This window comes from Peromyscus maniculatus, chromosome 12, assembly GCF_049852395.1.
Source record: "Peromyscus maniculatus bairdii isolate BWxNUB_F1_BW_parent chromosome 12, HU_Pman_BW_mat_3.1, whole genome shotgun sequence".
Lineage (NCBI taxonomy): Eukaryota > Metazoa > Chordata > Mammalia > Rodentia > Cricetidae > Peromyscus > Peromyscus maniculatus.
The window spans coordinates 6,954,346-6,977,841 of NC_134863.1; the positions used below are offsets into that span (position 1 = coordinate 6,954,346).

General features: G+C 40.8%; 2 protein-coding genes across 3 annotated transcripts in view; both read left to right on the forward strand.

Annotated features, from left to right (window-relative positions):
* The window catches only part of LOC121821659 (immunoglobulin lambda-1 light chain-like), a 755,041-nt gene that overhangs the window by 546,096 nt on the left and 185,449 nt on the right, over positions 1-23,496 (forward strand). The gene's annotated exons all lie outside the window — the stretch shown is intronic.
* Positions 22,325-23,496, forward strand: part of LOC102922868 (immunoglobulin lambda-1 light chain-like) — a 183,108-nt gene continuing 181,936 nt past the window's right edge. The window contains exons 1-2 of the mRNA XM_076548525.1: positions 22,325-22,417; positions 22,525-22,834. Of these exons, the coding sequence (XP_076404640.1) occupies positions 22,339-22,417; positions 22,525-22,834 (389 nt within the window). The 5' untranslated portion in view covers positions 22,325-22,338. The remainder of the gene's footprint in view (positions 22,418-22,524; positions 22,835-23,496) is intronic.

Sequence of the window (23,496 nt, forward strand, 5' to 3'; positions counted from 1 at the left end):
TACAACATTGAATGGTACCAGCAACATCCAGAAAAGAATCCCAAGTTTGTGATGTATCTTAAGAGTGATGGAAGCCACAGCAAGGGGGATGGGATTCTGGACCGCTTCTCTGGCTCCAGCTTTGGGGCTCATCGCTACTTAAGAATCTCCAACATGTAGCCTGAAGATGAAGCTGACTACATCTGTGGTGTAAGTTATAGCAATGGATGATCACAGTGAACTAGATAAATGAGGAAGCAGGACAGGAACTGTTTTGCTCTCTTGCTACAAAGGCCTACAATTGTGATAATGAAACTATGAAGTTCTTAGCTATCAGAGTCATTGAATGTTTTCTGCTTATTACTCATAGGTCTAGCACTTCCTCCTGAACTCCTGGAGAAAGAGGAAAAAAGACAAGGATTATAAAGAGTCACTACTCTGTAATAATGCTGACTACGTAAAAGTCAAAGGTGGTGTATATATTGGTGAGATCAGAATATAATCCTTTCAAGTTGGAGCAGTGTGTCTAAGGCTCTCACTGTTACTCAACAAAGTTCATAAAAATGTCTGTTCTCCATAAGATGGCTTTCTTGTCTCATGTTCAAATTGTTTTGTAACTTCCGCAAATTCCCAAGAAGCACCGAGTAAGAACAATGGAGGTGGCAGTGTGATTGAAGCCCGTGGTTGCCAAGGAAAAGAAAAATGAAGAACAGACACGAAGGTGGAGCAGACCAATTGAATGTACATGACCTCCATGTCCCTCCTGACACTCGCGCTTTACTTAGTGAGCCACCCAGAGACTTTGAAGGAAGAACAAAGCAGCCATCATGGGGTTTAGTCTCTGCCAAACTGCTTACACATGACCTTGCTGTATTCCCCTCCAGGCCTCACTTTATGCACACTGACACCATCATTACCATCTTATTATAGGCTTAAAATGACCAAATAATTTACAAGAAACCATGAACACAAACAAAAACAAAAACCCTAAATGTTTACAAAAGGCTCCTGTTTTGCCAGGATCTGGCTTCCAATCTTTTGAACAGGATTTCAGGAGCATGTGCTGGTGACCATGTCAGAGGAGCAGCAGATGTCAATTGATTTCAGGGGATCAATCCACCAGGAAACAAATCCCTGATGGGTGAATCTTTGATAGTCAAGGCCCTGAGGGAGCCTAGGTCCTAGAATGTTTCTTACTATTGCTGTGTCTTTGTATATTTGCGACTGTCATTTTCTCTGGTATCTGGCATGGTGTGAATTGGCGCTGGGAGATCCCCACTGCCTGTAATGTAGTGTGATTATCTCAGGGAAATATTCCATTCTATGAGGCATTTTTACCTGTGGGTTATTAAGGAGATGATTTCCTCCTGTTTAACTATTTAACTGAAGCAATGATTTTATGCAATAATAGTGTTATTTTAAATATGATTTTGATGATTGAAGGTTTTTTAATAAATATAGTAAAGAATTAAAATAGAGGTTCATTTAGTGGAAAACTTAACATAGGGAAAGGTAGGATAAAATGTTGCCCCTGACTTTGATAAAGCAGAGGCTGCAGAGGGTAAAAAATAAAACATGGAAGAGTCAACAGCTAGAACACAGGCGTTTCGATTGAAGAACTATATAGACTGTGGCTTAGGTTAATGATTAAGGAAAACGACTGAGTCCCAGAAGCCCAGCTAGTTTAATTCTTTGTATCTTTATGATGGGAGATGTATTAACAGGTTTCAGAGAGCAACAGAGCTGAAACAAAGCTTTGAAAACATCTTAAGGTTAGATTAAGATGTTTTCCTCAAATAGCTTTAAGGTGAAAAACACCAAAAGATTATCTAAAGTTTTAGGAAGGCATGTAGGTGAGTGATAGATTCATTAAGGTTAGTTATCAAAAACAAAGCAGCCCAATTATTATCAGCCAACACACCTTTGTTGCTAGGATGGGTTGGTGACCAAAGGCAATGATTAATTCCTTGTGTCCATTTCTACCCCCAGCTTCCTGATATAAAAAATGTGTTGATGAGTGGGTTTGGTATGCACCCTGGGGATTTAAAATAGACCTGACATTATTTTTCATATATAAAAGTTTAGATTTATGATTCTTCTAAGATTTCTTATAAGGTTACCTTTCAAGGTAAGTAGTAGAGTAATTGATTCTCTCTTTATAACCACAGTATGCAGCCTGCCAGGAAAAGAACTGTGCTTGCTTATGCTGTGTGAATCTATAACAAGTTGCTTGGAAATGAATGTATGTGGGTTTTGGAAAAAACCTGCTTTTTTGCCTGTAATATGTAAAAATGTTTAATCATATAAGGGTTATGGAATACATGCTGGTTTTTACTTGTATTCATTGTAATAATTCACTGGAAAAATAGAATGTAACCACATTGTAATCTTTATGTTTCTTGAAAGGTATTTGCTAGAGTATCTAAGTTGTATGAGAGAAAATAAACTGAGTTGGAAGGAAAATATCAGAATGAGAAAGAGAAAGCACCAGGAGAGCTGTAGAGGAAAAATAAGAACAAGAATAGAGAAAAGGTTGGAAGGAAACCATCAAGAGTGTGTGCATCTTTTCCTTTACCCCCTCAGATGAAAAAGTCTTAGTTCACTGACTCTGTGGATCCCTTTGAGCCCTGTGCTGCTGGAGGCTGGAACTCATGGCACTAGTATGTGGTTATATTTTATTTTTATGTTAATAAATAAAGTTTGCCTGGAGGTCTGTACAATAAGACCATTTAGAAATTTGTCTACAGTGGTCGGGATGACTAGCAAATTAAAGTTTTCTGGAGAAGCCTCTGAAGCCAAACTCATGCTTCATAATCCCACAGCAGCAGGCACTGAGGGCTGCTGTGATGTTCCCTTGGATCAGGACGCCACAGCAGTAGGTCCTGAAATCTGCTAGGAGATTCCATTGCGTTCCAACCGTCTTGAGTACTTACTTGGAATGGCATTTTTTTTTCTTTTTTGTTCTTTCTTTCAGATGGCGAACGGAGCTGATAGCCTGCTTTTTCTGGTGCTTTGGGCTTCCTCACTCTTCCCCTAACACTTCCTTCCCTCTCATGTAGCTGATTGAACCCTGTAATAGTTATTTTTCTATTGCTTTGATAAAACACCATGGCCATGGTATCTCATAGGAGAAAGAGAGTTTTCTGGACTTATGGTTTCAGAGGTATAAGTATCCATGTTGGTGGAGGAGTGGCAGGCATGGCAACAGGAGCAGAAACTGAGGGGCCCACATCTCAAATATCAAGCAGATAAAATTGGTATTGTGCAAGGCTTTGAAACTGCATTCCCATTAACATACCTTCTCTAGGAATATCACACCTCCTAAACTTATCTGACAGTACCACTAACTTTGGAGCAAGTGATCAAATGCCAGAACCTATGGGGAACATTGTCATTCAAATCACCACATCCACCATGCAACTGATCTCCATGCTGGCTTAACTCAGCAACATGAATTCTTTCCGGCAATGAAGACTACAGGAGCCTGGGACGATGAGGTTCTGGGTAATCTCTGTCTTTTTTTAAGTAGATTTGAGAGCTGCCTGGTCTGCACTTAAGCAGAATTTATGTTTCCCAGACCTCTGATGATATTGATGACTAGGTTAGCTATAACTTTGTCACCTTAGCAGCAACAGACACCCAGAGTCCTCCACAAGGCTGCATCCACCTTGTTAATTAATTGCTCAATGCATTAATTAATTAAAGCTACTGGGTCTCTAAAAAAAAGGACAAACAGGTTTTCCTTACTCACAGACTTCAGAAAAGATAAATAGATTTAAAACATGATACAAAATGGTTTAAGTTATATAAAAAATATTACAAGATTTCTTTCCTTCACCATGCTGCAATTGCATTGAACTTTCAAAAATTCAGATTTTTAACATCAATAGAATTTTGACAAGTTAATAGAGCAATGACTGCTTACTGTTTGAAGCACAAGCTCCAGATTTTAAGTTTCTTTTGGTTACCTTCAAAATATAGATTTAAAGATGCTTCTCATCAAGCCAAAGATATCTCTGTTTAATCTATTCGTGGCTCTCTGGACAGAAGGACAATGTACATGCCTTTAACACAAATCTGTAGTCTACTTCTGCTATTTCACAGATAACTGTTACTTGATTTTTCTACAATATGAATCACAATACAAATTGTAAATGTTAATATATCTGAAACTTTTAGGTCTTTGAATTCATATAAGCTTCAAAGAATCAAGAAAATCATAAAACTTGGATCCACTTCTCAGGTCAAAGGGATTCCAAATAAATGCAGGTGAGTTACTCTATCTCTCTGTTCCTGGGGATGGCATTTTTCTCTCTCCTGGTCTTGGGAATTCTCTCCCCTCCTCAACTACTAAGATTATGGGTCTAAAATTTCCAAATAAGTTGATAAATTTTAACTTCTGTTCCTAGTTTATATCTGTCTCAACAGAATTCCACTTGACTTACAGACACCATCCAAGCATCAGTTGCTGACCACAACCTGCTCCAAATGACAGCAAGCCATGACTTTCCTGAAAACTGATATGGACCAACCTAACCGATATAAATATTGTTTCTTCAGCTGGTCAATGAACCAGATGCTTCTAAGTTCTCTCCTTACCTTTGACTAACATCCTACCTTTTTAGGGCCCTGAGAACAATGTCCTAATATCAGCAAGATAGTAATTGCAGAAGAGAATGTGTTGGCCTTGTTCCACCCTCCTGGTATGTTAAATTAAAAGGGAATTTCCTGTCATAGGCAAACTGTGATAAGGTAATGACTGGTCCCGTTTCTCATTTCCAAGTTCCTTCTAGATAAGGAACTCTGTCAGTTTTTGGCACTCCTGCTTCTGCTAATTGCAGTTGGCTCTTGTGTCATTGATGCCTTAAGTAAATGATGAGTCCTCTCTGGGTACCATTAAGTTAATGATGCTGAAATTCCAATATCAGTCCCTGGACCAAACCCATGACATGCTTGCAGATGACACCAACCAAATTAGGGAAGGCTCAGTTAGCCATTATTAAGGGAAATGGTCTCTGTTTGAAACAACCACTTCAAGGCTATTCCCACCTCTGTAGTTTCACTTAGCATCCAATGGAAATCAGCTTACTGATCCTACTGAAAGGCACCTGATAGACATATCCCTCTGGCTTGACCCCCTATGTTAATATTCAGGTAATAGATGGAACAAAAGACTCTTGTGTACTGGTCCTATTAGTTACCAAAATAGTCTACTCTCCTGGCGATAAAATCTTTTATCAATTAGAAACATCACCAAGATTTGAGATGATGTACTACTCAAGGGAGGAATGAGAAGACCAAGCAGATGGCATAACAAGGTGCTCAGTCTTCTCTCAGAGATCTCACCTCAATTTCAGTTTCCTGAGACTGAATACGTGTGTGTGCGTGTGTGTGTGTGTGTGTGTGTGTGTGTGTGTGTGTGTGTGTGTGCTTGCATTCATGGGTGCACATACACAAGGAAAATGGAAAATAAAAAAATAAACATTATTTTTCAGTACTTACAAAAATATTTGTCTTTTTCAGCTCTCGGTCTTGAGCACAGGTTCCCAGGTATGCTAGTCACATTCTCTATTAGTGTCCAAAGCTCCAGGACAATAAGTCTTTCCGTCCCTTTTTACTGTCATTCCTTATAGCATAGCATGTGATCAACAGGAATAACACAGACTCTCAGGATACTAGACCGCATGATAGTGAAATCTACACCTGAGAATTCTCTGCCATTAAATGACATTACTCATTAAGTTCAATGTGGGCCATGTCTGGAGCTTGACTTTGGAAAAATACTCCAAATGCTGTGAATGTCTAATAAATTTTCTCTGACAATAAAAACTGAAATTCATTTTATAGTCAGTTATAACTTTCAAAGCAAGGTGTGTCTCATTTTCCCCAAGAAAGGCAAAACAAGGAGTTGTTGAGAAAAATGAATGAACCAAAAGGCAGGTATTATTTCAGGCCTGATGATGAACTCTAGAGAATTCTGAAGCAGAAAAGTTACAGTGTGAATAAGAAAAACATAATACAAGGACACTAATACTGAGATGGATCAGGTTGTCTAATTATATAGTAAAGATTTTTCACTGAAAAATCACAGAATCCTATCAAAGAAGAAAATATGGGTACTTTGATTAACAGAGAAAATAACTAGGATTCAGAATGAATGAAAGTCATTAAAATGAAAATTAAAGAGATAGAACTTTAGTTAAAGTTAATAGCAATTTTGATGACTAACTAAGGAACCTATGACAGAAGAATAAAAATTATGTGGAATATATTTAATGCAAACAATGAAGGAACTACCCATAGGCACTGTGTGCTTCTGAGAATCTGACAAGACTTGAGGCTGACTCCTTACTCACATATAATCTGGGTAAAGCTGCCTGGACTAGAGGTTATGGCACATGTTTCCTCAAGTTGCCCCAGCCCCTTTGGGAGGAGAGTTGTACCTGGACTGCAGAGATGGAATGAGGTGGTGATGGTGATAGTAAAATGCTCACAATGCATGGACTCACCACATTCCTGATACCCTGAGAACCCCAGAGTCCAGAGCATCTGTGGGCCCTGGGAATCTCTGGAAATCTACAGCATGACCTGGATGCCTACCTCATTCCCCAGCTTTCTCCATCTCCGTCAGATGTCATGGAGACTAAAGAGGCCTGCCTTTGGAATGATCCCTCTCATTTCTTTCTTTTTTTCATTAAGAGATTTTCTATTCATTTTATACATCAACCACTGATTTTCCTGTCCTCCCTCCTCCCACCCCCAAGTCTCCCCCCACCCAACCCACTCCCCATTCCTACCTTTTCCAAGGCAAGGTCTCCCCTGGGAAGTTAGCAGAGCCTGGTCCATTTAGTTGAGGCAAGTCCAATCCCCTCCTCCCTGCACCAAGGCTGAGCAAAATGTCTCAGCATAGGCACAAGGTTCCAAAAAGCTGGCTCATGCACTAAGGAGAGGTCCTGGTCTCATTGCGTGGGGGCTCCTTAAACAGTTCAAGCTAAACAACTGTCTTTCTTATCCAGAGGGCCTAGTCCAGTGTGATAGGGGCTCATCAGGTATTGGTTCACATTTCATGTGTTTCCACTAGTTTGGCTATTTGTCCCTGTGCTTTTTCCAATCATAGCCTCCATATCTCTTGCATGTTATGTACTCACTCATAAGTGGATACTAGATGTAAAACAAAGGATAACCAGACTGCAACTCACAACTCCAGGGAGGCTAGCTAGTAAAGAGAGCCCCAGGAAAGAAATAGGGATCACCCAGTGATGGAGAAATGGATGAGATCTACATGAGCAAAGAGTGTGTGTGTGGTGGGGGTGGTAATGAAGGGCAAGGGTGAGGGAAAAGAGAGCTTAGGGGAGCAGGAGGTCCTAGCTGGATCAGGAACAGAGTTGGAGAACAAGGAAAAAGTTATTATAATAAATTAAGACAAGGCAAAGCGACAGCCTACAGAATGGGAAAAGATCTTCACCAACCCCACATCTGACAGAGGACTGATATCCAGAATATATAAGGAACTCAAGAAATTAGACATCAAAACGACCAACAGTCCAATTGAGAAATGGGCTTTAGAATTAAACAGAGAATTCTCAACAGAGGAAACCCAAATGGCTGAAAGACATTTAAGGAATTGCTCAACATCCCTAATCATCAGGGAAATGCAAATCAAAACAACTCTGAGATACCACCTTATGCCTGTCAGAGTGGCTAAGATCAAAAACACTGAAGACACTTTATGCTGGAGAGGATGTGGAACTAGGGGAACTCTCCTCCACTGCTGGTGGGAATGCAAGCTTGTACAACCACTTTGGAAATCAATATGGCGCTTTCTTATAAAATTGGGAATCAATCTCCCCCAAGATCCAGCTATACCACTCTTGGGCATATACCCAAGAAATGCTCAATCATACCACAAGAGCACTTGCTCAGCTATGTTCATATCAGCATTGTTTGTAATAGCCAAAACCTGGAAACAACGTAGATGCCCTTCAACTGAAGAATGGATAAATAAATTGTGGCACATATACACAATGGAATACTACTCAGCAGAGAAAAACAATGACATCATGAGGTTTGCAGGCAAATGGATGGATCTAGAAAAAATCATCCTGAGTGAGGTAACCCAGACTCAGAAAGACAAATATGGTATGTATTCAATCATAGGAAGATGCTAGATGTGGAACAAGGATGACTGGACTGCTACTCACATCACCAGTGAGGCTACCTGGAAAACGGGACCCCCAAAAAAGACACGGAGAAATGGACGAGATCTACATGAACAGCCTGGTCATGAGTGGGAACAATGAAGGGTGACGGTCGAGGGAAAGAGAGTGGGAGATCCTAGCTGGATCAAGAAAAGAGAGGGAGAACAAGGAATAGGAGACCATGGTAAATGAAGACCACGTGAGAAGGTGAGAAGGGGGGGAAGCAGAGAGCTAGGGAGGCCCACGGAGATCCACAAAGATACCCCCGCAAAAGACTGCTGGCAATGGTCGCGAGACGGCAGGAACTGACCTACTCTGGTGATGGGATGGCCAGACACCCTGATAGTTGTGCCATAAACCCCATCCAAGGACTGAGGAATCTGAATGCAGACATCCATGGCTGGGCCCCTGGTGGAGCACTGGGAGTCTAATTAGTGAGAAAGAAGAGGGTTTATATGAGCGAGAATTGTTGAAGCCAAGGTTGGATAAAGCACTGGGACAAATAACCAAATGAATGGAAGCACAGGATCTATGAACCAAAGGCTGAGGGGCCCCCAACTGGATCAGGCCCCCTGAATGCGTGAGACAGTCATTTGGCTTGATCTGTTTGGGAGGCAGCTGTGCATTGGTGCCGGGTCCTGGGCTCGTTGCATGAGTTGGCTGTTTGAATCCTGAGACTTATGCAGGGACACTTGGCTCGGTCTGGGAGGGGGGGAATGGACCTGCCTGGACTGAGTCTACCAGGTCGACCCCAGTCCTCGGGGAAGACCTTGATCTGGAGGAGGTAGGAATGGGGGGTTGGCTGGGGGGGGAGGGGGGGCGAGAGGGGGAGAACAGGGGAATCTGTGGCTATTATGTTGAACTGAATGGTGTTGTAAAATAATAATAAAAAAACTTATTAATAAAATCAAAAAAAATTTAAAAAAATAAATAAATAAATTAAGACACCATGGGAATAGGAAGAAGCAAAGTGCTAGAGAGGTCCCCAGGAATCTTCAAAGATGACTCCACTATAGACTACTGGCAATGGTCAAAGGGTACCTGAGCTGACCTACTCTGGTGATCAGATGGTCAAACACCCTAACTGTCATGATAGAACCCTCATCCAGTGACTGATGGAAGCAGATGCAGAGATCCATGGCCAAGCCCCAGGTGGAGCCCCTCTCATTTCTTAACTCTTTCCTAACAGCTATTTCTTTTTGGCTCGCCTCCCCAAGCTGAGGTGATGCTGGGGAATGACACTCTCCAGCAGTTACTGATCCTCTCTTTCCACACTGGTTCCAGAAGCTGCCTGGCCAAGCCTCTAGGCTCTGATTCACCCAACAACAACAGGCACTCCCAGTCTCCTGTCACTTTTCACCTTAAACATAACCTTGTCCTGGCTCTAGGGTTACAATCTGAGGACAGTGCTGAAGGCGACTGCATGAACACTGCAGTGGTGTCAGCACAGTGAGACACACATGGAGAAACAAGACAGAAACATGCATTTGTCTGAGCCTGGGTGTAAGCCCTGTCCTGTGGAGTGGGTCCCATGAACAGGCACTGTTGTCATCCTGATGTGGACTCTCCACAGACAGAAGGTGAAGGGAAGCATCTGCCTTCATTTGAGTCATAGTTAGAGTCATAAAAGTGAAGATGTTTGTCAACTATTATGATAGAGATTTTAAAAAGCACATAATTCAATTACTATATTTCTCCCTTACATGTGTTAATTGCAAGACTAGAGTCAAAAGTTTTCCAGAGAGAGGCATTCTCAAGGGTGTTCTATACAAGTACATCAAAGTGAAGCAATTATCCTTTCCTATTTTCTAACTATTGTTTTATTAACTATTATTTGAAGACAATACAAATTGATTGTGTAATTTTAAAAGTCATGAAGTAATTTCTTCTCTGACATTATGTTAATATATTTCCCCTAAAGAAGATATGGTAATGTAATAAGTCTAAGTATAACTTTAAGTAATCTTATTATAAGATCGTAAGTACTACTGAAGATACCTCAGTCAGATGAGCTCATGCTGAAGCACAGTGAGTCCCCTCTGCCTTCATAAGATGGCTTTGAGAGATAGTGACATCGCGATGGATTCCCATGTGAAGTCTAATGTGTACACATGGCTTTGGGGCTGTTGACCAAAAATCCCCTAAGATTGTTTAGAAACATCAGGGACAGGGGAAACAGGATGGGATTTTTTTTTTTTTTTTTTTTCGAGACAGGGTTTCTCTGCGTAGCTTTGCGCCTTCCCTGGAGCTCACTTGGTAGCCCAGGCTGGCCTCGAACTCACAGAGATCCGCCTGGCTCTGCCTCCCGAGTGCTGGGATTAAAGGCGTGCGCCACCACCGCCTGGCAAGGATGGGATTTTTATAGTGATTAGGGTCAGGGTTCTAGGAGAATTCTAACTCTATATGGTCACAAGCCCAGGATTGGTGCTTATTTCAGGTTGGAGACGCTTGAATTGAACTGATTGGAGAGTTGCAGCTGCAAGGAAATGGCCATATCCTCTGGCAGTTTATGTCATAGCATCTGTGTCACAGGCAGACCCGTTTTCTCTGACAGTTAGCCATCCCATTTCTTATCTGCAGGAAACGTGCTCCCTCTGACAGATATGGTATATAATCTGTGATATTCTTTAGGTTATGGAAGAAAGTGTTTGGAACTCGTGTTTTATGTGGCACTTAATTGCCTGGATTTAGGGACAGCACATCTTCTGGTGGGTTTCCTAGGGCCTGCTGCTCCCAATCTGACCCTTCTCTAAAATGGCTATAAACCTGTCATCCTCTCAATCCTTACTTAAGGACAATCACAGACGCATTGTGTTCTATCCCCCTTTTTCTGATATTTCTGTTTTGTTTTACCATGTTATTTTCTAGTTTTTTTTATTTATAATCCATCAAGGGAGTCTTGCAGTATAATATTTACCATCATAGATGCCAATATTCACATTGTGTCTCTGTGGGTCAACCTGCTGAGGAACCAAGTAGAGAGAGAGAAGCCTGGCCTCTTGAGCATTCCAAGAAGGGGCTCGTGGAGTAAATTTCTCTGTCCTCAGCTTCAGTGGGGAAAGCCCCTGAGTAATAAGATCCTAATAAATACAGTCTAGCAACAGTGGTTCTCAAACTTTCTAAAGTGGAGACACCTTAATACTGTCCCACGTGTTGTAGTGACCTCCAACTATAAAATTATCCATTGCTATTTCAGAACTATAATTTTCCTACCGTTGTGTATTATAATGTAAATATCTGATCTACAGGATATCTGATCTATGACTTCTGTCCTGTGTGGGTCCTGACCCTCAGGTTAGGAAGCACTGGTTTACATAATGTTTCCACTGAGCAGAAGTAAACAAAACAAAAGAGGTAATGTAAAATCAGCCTCAGAGGAGGCAAATTCTTTTGTCATTGATCAGAATGGGTTTGATGATCACAACCTGGAATAAGTCATGTGGACACAGACATGACAGACCTGAACCTGCTCAGTGGGGTCTGTAGATGACACTGAAGAGTCTGGAGACTCTCAGCTGACAACACAAACATCTGTCTCTTTGTGTCTGCTCAGGACTCAATAGGCCCAGCAGTGGGGACACTGTGGTCCCTTGGGCAGCCTCAGGCAGGAAGTGACACCCAGGCTCTTAAAGGCACACACACCTAATAAGGGATTTGGTTGACTAAGAAAAATTTGCATGAAGGTCCCTGTCAGTTCTCTGAGAACTGTTAAAGGATTAGAGAGACCTGCACCATGTCTGTCTCAGCAGAGCTCAGTGGTGTCTGCACCATGGCCTGGACTCCTCTTCTCTTCTTCCTCCTTCATTGCACAGGTCAGGAATCATCTGCACCCTGATCCCATTTCAGGGAAATCATCTGACAGCAGATAGATTCCTCTGTCTTCTCTCAGCATGGGCATAATGTGTTTCTCTATTTTCAGGGTCTTTCTCTGAACCTGTGCTGACTCAGTCACCCTCAGCCTCTGCCTCCCCGGGAGCCTCAGTCAAACTCACATGCACCTTGAGTAGTCAGCACAGCAGTTACACCATTGGTTGGTACCAGCAACATCCAGACAAGGCTCCGAAGTATGTGATGTATGTTAATAGTGATGGAAGCCACAGCAAGGGGGATGGAATACCTGACCGCTTCTCTGGCTCCAGCTCTGGGGCTCACCGTTACTTAAGCATCTCTAATATCCAGCCTGAAGATGAAGCTGACTACATCTGTGGTGTAGGTGGTACCATTAGTGGACAATACCAGTGAACACAGTGAACTAGATAAATGGGGAAGCAGGACAGAAACTGTTTTACTCTCTTGCTACCAAGACTGGCCTATGATTATGAGAAAGAACATCTGAAGTTCTTAGATATCACACTCATTGCATATTCTCTGCTTATTATTCTGAGAGACCATACATCTATCAGGATCTCTAAGGCTCTCACTGTTCCCTCACCAGTGTTCACAGGAATGTGTGATCCTTGTAAGATGCCTCTCTTTTCTCATGATCAAGGATGTGGTTTGTAACTCCAGCAAATTACCCAAAAACACAGCATATGAACATTTAATGTGCAGTGTGATTGAATTCCCAGGAAAATGCATAATATACAACAGCCACAGGGGCTGATATTGAATGTACATGACCTTTTCCATGTCCCTCTCGACACTCCCTCTTGACCTGGTAAGCCCACCAGAGACTCTGAAGGAAGGACAAAGCAAACACCATGTGAGTTAGTCTCTGCCAAACTTCTTACATGACCTTGCCATATCCCCCTTGAATCCCTCCCTTCCTTCACACCAAGGCTATCTTTAGAATCTCACTTTAGCTTATAAAATAACCAAAAAAGTTACAAGAAACCATGTATAGACAGAAAAACACAAAAGTTCTACAAAAGGCTCCAGTTTTGTCAGGATCTGGGATGGATTCTTTTGAAAAGGACCTCGGAGTGAGATGATCAGAAGAATAAAAGTTGTTCTCCTTGAGACTACTCTGAAGCCAAACTCATTGGTCAGAACCCCACAGCAGCAGGTTCTGAGGCAGCTGTAATTAATGTTCTGTTGGATCAGAGCCCCACAGCAGCAGAGCCTACAATCGGCTTGGAGGTTCCATTGGGTTTGCCAACCTTTCTGAGGACTTACTTGGAATGGCATAACTTTTTCTTTTTCTTCCTTTTTGGTTCTTTCTTTCTGATGGTGACCAGAGCCTAAAGCCTGCTTTTTCTGGTGTTTTGGGCTTCTCACTCTTCCCCTAACACTCTACTCCCTCTCACATGGCTGATTGTGTGCTGTATTAGCTACTCTTCTGATGCTTTGATAAAACACCATGGCCATGGCATCTCATAGAAAGAGGATATTTTCAAGAGCTTATGTTTTCAGAGGGATAAGAATCTATGATGGTGGGGAAGTGGCAGGCACAGCAACAGAAGCAGAAGCTGGCAGATCACATCTCCAATGTCAAACAGATACAATGGTTCTGGTGCAAGACTTTGATATTGCAAACCCCAGTGACTACCTCCTCCAGCAAAATCACACCTCCTTGACTTATCCAAATAACACCACTAACTTTGGACCAAGTTGTCAAATGACAGAACTTGTGGGAAAATTCTCACTCAAATTACCATATCCACTGTGCATCTGATAGCCATGCTGGCTTAACTCAAATGCATGGCTTCTTTTCTTTCCCATCTTCATTCTCCTCTTCCAGGAAGCTGCCAAGATCTACAGCTTATTTTATCTTGAGTGTTCTTTTTTAAGGTATAATAAAATTGTCCACAAGCTTAAAAATAACCATTTAAGGAGGGAGAGGGAGAATGAAAGAAAAGTGAACAGGGAAAGGGAGACTGAAAGAGAAGAGGAGAGTGAATGGGAAGGGAAGTAAAAAAGATAGACAGATAGATGAATTGATTCCATTAATATTTAAATTAATTTTGAAACATGTCTTAATTTTGGTCATTGTGTTACTGATTTTTTGTTGTAGTTTGCATTGTGATATTGCGTGTTTGGATAATTATGGCTTCTTAATTCCTACCACAGTCTCTGTGCAATGCCTATTCCTCTCCTGAGCTCAAAACAATGCTTCCTGTATTCTCTTTAGCTTTGGTCTCTTACTTATAATTTTTAGGATATTTTTGCCATGGAAATTTCAATCATTGAGCATAATTTTATTGGGTATATAACTCTAGGTTCACCATCACAGTCCTTTAGGCCTTATAAAATATTGCCCCAAACTCTTCAAGATTTGAAAGTTTCTATTGATAAATTGGCTATTTTTGTGATGGATTTTCCTTTATATGTGACTTGAATTTCTTTTATTGCAGATCTCATATCAATTTCTTGGTTCTGTAACTTAGTCCTTTAGATTATATGCCATGTTTTTTTTTCTGGTTCTGTCCAGATGGTGTTCTGTGAACTTCTTTTATTTGTATGCATATGTAATTGCTTAATTTGTAGAAGATTTTTCTCTGTAATCTTCTTGAAGAGAAGATCCACGCCATTAATTGGAAATTCTTCTCCATCATACAGGCCTATAATTTGAAAATTCATTTGTTTTCACTTGTGTCTCACATTTCCTGTGTGTTCTACCCCAACTCAAGTGTGTTTGTGTATGTATGTTTTAGAGTGATAGAGACAGACAGACACACAGACGGATGGACAGACGGACAGACAGACAGATAGACAGACAGACAGACAGACAGACAGACAGACAGACAGATAGATAGATAGATAGATAGATAGATAGATAGATAGACAGACAGATAGTTATATGATAGATGAACTTTAATTGGGTGGATAAAGATAATGGGGAGAAATAGGAGCAGTTCAGAGAAGGGAAAACATAATCAAAATATATTATATAAACAATTTAAAATATTTTATGTGTCTTTGGCTTGGCTTTCTTTTCCTTTATTTATAAGTTTTGTTTTCACAGTGTCCCAGATTTTCTGTGTTTTATGACTGGATTTTTTATGTATATATTTAACATTTCCTTTGTTTAACCTTTTTTCAAGACTGGAAATTCTATCTTCCATATATTTTAATTTATTGGTGAGGATTATCTCTGAGGTTTTCCTTTGATATTTTGAGTTTTTAATTTCCAGTTTTGGTTTACTTCATGTTTTCATTAGTAATTCTATTTCCTTGTTAAGTCTACTTTCCTATCTCAGGTTTTTTTCATCATTTTATTCCACTGTTTGTGTCTTCACGTTCTTCATTAAGGCATTTATTCCTATCATCTTAGGATCTTTGACACAGTCATAATTGATAGCTTGTAGTCTTTGTCTAGTAATTCAGCTAAATTGGTTTTTCAGGTCATAACACAACGGAAATCCCAGCTTCTATAGAAAGCATATTGTTCATGTTTATCTTTTTATGTTTGGATCTAGGATCTGGAATTATGATGACTGAAGTATTTCCTGGTATAGATATTTGATCTCATCTTTGTTACAGGGGTATGCTGTAGTTTCGTTGCTGTTGCCTATTCTGGGTCTTAGCCAAGTGTGGCATCTGTGGAGTTCCTGATTCCCAGCCAAGTGTGTTGACTCAGCATTCCCTGCTGGTGAGTTGTTCTTCAGGTCAGCAGAAAATCACAAGAACTGAGATGGTCTAGAAGAATAGGCTGAAACTGACAAGTGGCTAGAACTTGGGGGACAGTGGATCCACATCAGGAAGCCCAGTCTCACTGTAATGCTGGTGGCCTGAGGTGAGGGTCTCAACAGGCAGGCTGCAGTAGGACCAAGGTAAGTTTGGAAATGGAAAGGAGGGTAAAGATGTTCTCCCTGAATTCCAGACTAGTATGGCAGCTGTGATCCCTGGTAGACAAAGGTTTGGTGGGCCAGTGAAGTCACAGAGGATTAAAGATGGGCTAGAAGAATGAAAGAGGTTGCCAGAAATAGCTAAGGGGACTCTGGTTCCAAACCATGGACATTATGCCCCAGGGGACACTCTAACATTCTTGGAAACAGTTAATCAGATCTCCCAGAAGGACCCAGAAGTCCAAGGTTTAGATGAGAAACCCTGAAGTCATTTAAAAGCCCCTCCTGGCCACACCTGATTTCCCATTGCCAAACTTCCCACAACGCTACAGAGTATTTGTAACCCAGTTGGTACTGACAATTCCTCTTTTACAGGAATTTGTAGGTGAGTGCACAAAATGCACATTTAAATACCAATTTAATAATGATGACCAGTTTTCAGTCATTCATTCATTTATTCTTTTGTGTTAAAGGATCTACATTTTATGGTACTAGATAAGTGATTTTGAATGAAGTGATTTTGAAAGAAGACCCTGAACAGAACAATCAAATCTAATTGATTTGTTCATAGTTCTTCCTGCAAAAATTGGAATCTCACATTTATTTTATGGTCATGTTATGGGATGCCTATTGAAGGTCCATTGTGGACGTGTAGTCTTGCTGAATGCCAACACATTCAGGTCATGAGATACAGACATCTGATATTTAACAAAATGCTATGACAGAGGAGTGAGAATTATAGGGCCATCTTTCCTTCTGAGGGACCATTGGATATTGGAAATGGGGATGTAATAAGCAACCTGTCCCCTATTGTCCCCTGGATTGGGTCTTTTTGGCTTCTGTGGAACCCACTTCAAAACTGTTAATGCCAGGGTCCTGTATTCTAGGGTAGATGGCAGAAAGCAGGGAGCATTACCCAGCTGTGGACACAAACTTGGATGTCTACAGTATTATCTAGACATTCACCATTACCTATTACTTTCTCTCATTTACAGAAGATATGCCAAACCTTTTCCACCTTGTTCAGCCAGAACATGACTCATGCTTGGAACTGACTTTAAGATTATTGTAGGTGATATTGTTTTGATAGGACCTTAACAATGATCCCTCATATACTGAGCCTCCTGGCCTGGAATCCATTGAAATGGTTTCCACTACAGAGGTACCCATACAAAACATACTCTGCTGCCCAGAGTGAGGATGCACAGAGAACCAGCAGAATCAAGGCAAACCCTTTACACAGCAGCCTTGTTTTACCACCCAGGTGATCCATTTTCTACCTGGGACCATATCCAAGGTCACCATTATCAGAATGCTGAACTAGTGATGGCTAGGCCATGATATGAATGATGGTGAGTTGTATGAGTCATAAAATTTTGTCAAGCAGTCACCTTATTGCATAGGGTAGTGACAGTCCGGCTTCCTAAACTTCTAAGTCACCAGTGTAGTATTGATGCTGCTAACACGTTTATAGATTTCTCTATTGGTTGCAAATGAACTAATTTTATTGATCATTTCCAGAGTTTCAAAAAAATGAAATAGTTAGAGAAAAGTGATAATCATGGTGTGGTTTTTCATGCCTGGCATCCCAACATTTAGAAAGCTCATGGAGAAGAATTAAATGTTCAAGGTAACTGGAATGTAAATGCAATTCTCTTTATCAAAAACTTGGAATAAAATAAAAAACAAAAATACATGCATATTTGATCAAAATTAAATAGACTCTAAAATATATATGCCAATGTATATACATATACACACACATATATACATATATATATATACATATACATAGGGTGATTGGACCCAACAGCTATTCTCTCTCTCTCTCTCTCTCTCTCTCTCTCTCTCTCTCTCTCTCTCTCTCTCTCTCTCCCTCCCTCTTTTCCTCTCATTCTCTCTCTCACTCTTACTGTCTCTCTCTGTCTCTCACTCTCTCACTCTGTCTCTTTCTCTGTGAGTGTTTGAATTCATGGGTGCATGTACACAGGGATAATTTAAAATAAAAATAAATCTAAGCATTATTTTAGAGTACTTTCAAAAATACTTCTTTTCTTTTTCAGATCTAGGTCTTGAACCCAGGTCTCTATATATACTATTCACATTCTCTATTAGTGCTACACACCTCCAGGCCAGTAAGACTTTCTGTCCTTTTTTTCCTGTCTTTTCTTACAGCATAGGGTGTGATCAATAGGAATAACACAGACTCTCAGGGTGTCAGACCACATCAAAGTGAAATCTACTGACAGATTCACAACATGCCCCCATAGTTGGGCATGGTTGGGCATGTCCAGCAGACCTAGACACTTCCGCCTAGCCAGTTCCGCGTCAAAATAACCAGTTCCGTGTCAAAATAGCCATTTCCTGGTCAAAACGTCTCACGGCACCAGGACCCTGTGGCTTTGCATGATTGTGTAAAGCATGCAACCATGTGATCTATACACATGCGTGGAGTAGCCACATGAACCTGAGTATGCAGGCGCGACCCAGCCTTTATAAGCTGGGGCCATATTCCCAGCTTCCTTCTTCCTTATGCACGTGTCCCTTCAATGGGTCTGAGCACATCTGTCTCTCTCTCTTATTTTAATAAAACTCTTATTAGTGGATTCTGTCATGTTTCATGACATTTCCTCTCAGGGTAAGATCACTGACAAATAACTAACATCTACACCTGAGAATTCTTGTCATTAGATGCTGTTGCTCATTAAGTTCAATGTGGGCCATGTCTGGAGCTTGGCTTTTGGAAAAACACTCCAAAGGTTATGAATGTCTAATAAATTTTCACTGACAATAAAAACTGAAATTTATTTTATAGACAGTTATGACTTCAAAAACAAGGTGTATCTCATTTTCCCCAAGAGAGACAAAATAAACAATTCTTGAGAAAAACGAATGAAGCAAAAGGCAGGTATTATTTCAGGTCTGATGACAAACTATAGAGAATTCTGAAGCAGAAAAGTTAGTGTAAATGAGAAAAATATAATACAAGAATCTAATACTGAGATGAATCAGATTGTCTAATTATATGGTAAAGGTTTTTCACTGAAAAAAAAATCACAGAATCCTATCAAAGAAGAAAAATATGAGTACTTTGATTAAGAGGGAAAATAACTAGGATTCAGAATGTTTAAAATCATTAAAAAGATGAAAATTAAACAGATAGAACTTCAGTTAAAGTTAATAGCAATTTTGAAGATGAACTAAGGAATCTATGACAGAAGAATAGAAATCATGTGGAAGATATTTAATACACACTACGAAAACTACCTATGTTCAACAGGGGGCACTGTGTGCTTCTGAGAAACTGACAAAACTTGAAGCTGACTCCTTACTCTGCCTTTATAAGATGGCTTTGAGAACACAGGGAGGTAGCAAGTGATGGATTGTCATGTGACATCTGATGTGCATATAGGGCTTTGATGATGCTGACAAAGAAATCACCTAAGATTGTTCCCAAACAAGAGGGACAGAGGAGGGAAGGAAGAGGTGCCATAGGGTGCATAGCTCAGTATGTGCATTTTGCAAGTCTGTCCTTCATAAATCAGTATGAGATAACATGTTCCCTTGTGCTAGCCCACACAGTTTGTTGTATGTCACTACTGTCATCCCAGGGGACCAACAAACCAGGCATTTGTAAAGTGTTTCTGAATTTGCTCACATTTCATTCACTTTGACTCATATTTTATTCCCGAGGATGTTGACACAATGACTCATATTTCTAGTTTTATGATGGCAACTAAACTCTAATGTTAAGCAACTGTCAGTCTCAAAATATGAATATATTTCTTTCAGCATAGAACAACTGTCAGCAAAGACCAGAGGTGCAGCTTCTAGAAGAAGATTTTTCTCAAAGGTCTCCAACTGTTTATGTGTGAACATGCAAATATTGCCTTGTTATAAAAACTCAGTTTTGAATATTTTGTGATTTACATGAAATCAAGGGACATGCCTATCATTTGAAGGGGGAACCTTAAGAAAGTTAATCCTGGTACTTATGCACAGAATGGATGTTAAGAAGTACTTTTGTTGTACATGGCAGGAGGAGACAATAAATAGAGGAATCGGAAAATGTGCAACTCAAACCACAACAGTTTGTAGCCTATGCTAGATCAATATTTGTTAGAACTCAGGGTTCTCATGACCCTGTGGGTCATCTGTGGGACAGAAGTTGGGTCTGTAATCCTTCATTCTTAAAGATCTCCCTCCTAAGATAGTCACACTGGCATTTGAGTGTTAACAATAATAATAAGGGCCTAAAATAAGGAAAACCACAAACAGATAGAAAGTAGTGACAGACACAAAAGAATAATTTTTTAAAAAATATTTATTTAATTATTTAATGTATATGTGTGTGAATGTGTGTCTTTGTGAATATGTGTGTGTTTGTGAATGTGTCTGTGTGTCCTTGAGATTAAAGGACAACTTGCACAAATCAGTGAGACATTTCCTTCCACCATGCACCATGGATGTTCTAAGTAAACTCACATTGTCAGGCTGGGAAGCAAGTGCCCCTATATGCTGAAGCCTCTATATATAGTTCCATGCATTGATTCTACCAGAAACAAATGAATCCTAGATTCTCCCTCATTCTTTTGCCTCCCTCTTGCCCTCCATCACTCCCTCCCTTCTTCCTTTTTCTCTTCTTCTTGTTCTGGTTCTTGTTCTTGTTCTGGTTCTGGTTCTGGTTCTGGTTCTTGCTCTTCTTGTTCTTGTTCTTCTTGTTCTTGTTCTTCTTCTTCTTCTTCTCCTCCTCCTCCTCCTCCTCCTCTTCCACCTCCTCCTTCTTCTCCTACTTTTTCTTTTTCTTCCTCTCTCCCTCTCTTTCATTGTTTGTGTCAATATTGTGTCTAAAGTGTTTTATTACTTTATTAAAAATAAGTTGGTCCTTGACAGTTGTGACACATTCCTTTAATGCCAGAACTCAGAAGGCAGAGTCAGGAAGATCTCAGGGAGTTTGAGGGCAGCCTTGTCTACAGAGAGAGAGAGTTCCAGGAAAGCCAGGGATATACAGAGAAACCCTTTCTGGAAAAAAATTTAAGACAGCATCTCACTAGAGCACACTATGTAGGCCAAGTGAAAAAAGAAAAGCATTCAGACAAAATAAAACAATACAAAAAAGTACACACAAAAAACACACACTCATGGAATCTGTTCTGTGTTGGCCAACTATTCCTGTACATAAGGCCTGCACTAGAGTGTGGTTGATATTTCTAGTAACACTGCATTGGAGAAAACTGATTTTCCCTTTTTTAGAAGTTACCTTTTACAAAAAATGCATGGCTAATGGTGGAATTTTTGTCCACTTCCTTTTTCACAGCTAGTATTTTTATTTGGTTTTAACCTGTGCAGGTCTTGTGCATGCTGTCATAGTCTCTGTGAGTTCCCATGTGCATCAGTCCTGTTGTATCTGGAAGATGCTCTTTTGTTGGAGTCATCTACTACCTCTGGCTCTTACAATGTTTCCACCTATTCTTCTGCATATTCCCTGAGCAGGGTTTGACAAGGAAAATCATGTAGTGCAGCTTCCTTAAACATGTGTGAGCTTAAGCAGACTCCAGCAACCCACCTGATGTCACTCTTGTTGCTGCCCTACTCACTGATGACTTCTATCTTGATTGATTAGCTCTTGTGTAAATTTATGGCTGTCCTCATATCTGAAAATCCATGGCCCTAAAACCAAGCCAGTTAAATATGATTTTTATGTCAGCTACGTAGTAGGTGGGATTCCATGAGTTTCCTTGGAAGCCATCACACAGTCATTCTTCACTGATTCTCTCTAATCCTTAATATAAGACAAGCTTTCTTATCCTTTCCAGTGTATGCAATTTTTGCTTTGTTTTGCCTTGTGATTTTCTAAAACTTTGTATTCCTAATGTATTAAAAGAGTTGTGCAATATAGTAGTAATCTTCCTAGACACCAATATTCACTAGTATGTCTTCTGTGGAACCATGGAGGGGTTGGGTTCTTATGCAATCCGAGGAGGGGCTCATGGAAGGTATATCTGTGCCCTCAGTCTGTATGGGAGAAGGTCCTGGATAAGGAGCTCCTCATGAATTCAAGTCTACATATTATGTCCAGACAAGGCAAGTCCTTCTGACATTGATCAGAAAGTGTTTGATGATCACAGCCTGGGGGAAGTCACGTGGACACAGACATGACAGACCTGAACCTGCTCAGTGGGGTCTGTAGGTGACACTGAAGAGTCTGGAAACTCTCAGATGGCAACACAAACATCTGTCTCTGTGTCTGCTCAGGAATCAACAGGCCCAGCCGTGGGGACACTGTGGTCCCTTGGCAGCGTCACGCAGGAAATGACACCCAGGCTTTTGATGGCAGACACACCTAAGAAGGGATTTGGTTGACTAAGAAAAATTTGCATGAAGGGCCCTATCAGTTCTCTGAGAATTGTTAAAGGATTAGAGAGACCTGCACCATGTCTGTCTCAGCAGAGCTCAGTCGTATCTGCACCATGGCCTGGACTCCTCTCCTCTTCTTCCTCCTTCATTGTACAGGTCAGGAGTCATCTGCACCCTGATCCCACTTCAGGGAAACCATCTGACAGCAGATACATTCTCCTCCCTTCTCTTAGCATGGACATAATGTGTTTCTCTATTTTCAGGATCTTTGTCCCAGCTTATGGTGACTCAGTCACCCTCAGCTTCTGCCTCCCTGGGAGCCTCAGTCAAAATCACCTGCACCTTGAGTAGTCAGCACAGTGGCTACACCATTGGTTGGTACCAGCAACATCCAGACAAGGCTCCTAAGTATGTGATGCAGCTCAAGAGTGACGGAAGCTACAGCAAGGGGGATGGAATTCCTGACAGCTTCTCTGGCTCCAGCTCTGGGGCTGATCGCTACTTAAGCATCTCCAACACCCAGCCTGAAGATGAAGCTGACTACATCTGTGGTGTTTGTGATAGCACTGTGTGAACACAGTGACCCATATAAATGAGGAAGCAGGACAGAAACTGTTTTTCCCACTTGCTCCCAAGGCCTAATATTGAGAGAAGGAACATCTGAAGTTCTTAGTTATCAGAGCCATTGGATGTTTTCTGCTTATTACTCAAGAAAACATAGGTCCAGCACTTCCTTCTGAACTCCTGGAGAAAGAGGGAAAGACAGCATGTATAGATTCATTGCTCTTTAGTAATGATGACTATGTAAAAGTCAAAGGTGATGTAATACAGGTGAGGTGAAAATATTCTCCTTTCAAGTTGGAGCAGTGGGTCTAAGGCTCTCACTGTTACTCACCAAAATTCATAGGAATGTCTATTCTTTCCCAGATTGTTTTCTTGTCTCATGATCAAATTGTTTTGTAACTCCAGCAAATTCACAGGAAGCTCAGTGTAAGAACATTTAAGGAGGCAATGTGGTTGGAGCCAGGGAAAAGAATAATCTAAAATAGTCACAGGGCTGAGCAATGAATGAATGTGAACTTCTCCATGTCTCTCTGGTCACTCCCTCATTTCTTAGTGAGTCTACCCAGAGAGTTTGAAGGGAGGACATAGTAACCACCATGTGGTTTAGTCTCTGCCAAACTGCTCTCATGACCTTGCCATATCCACATTGAGGTCAACCTTCCTACACACCA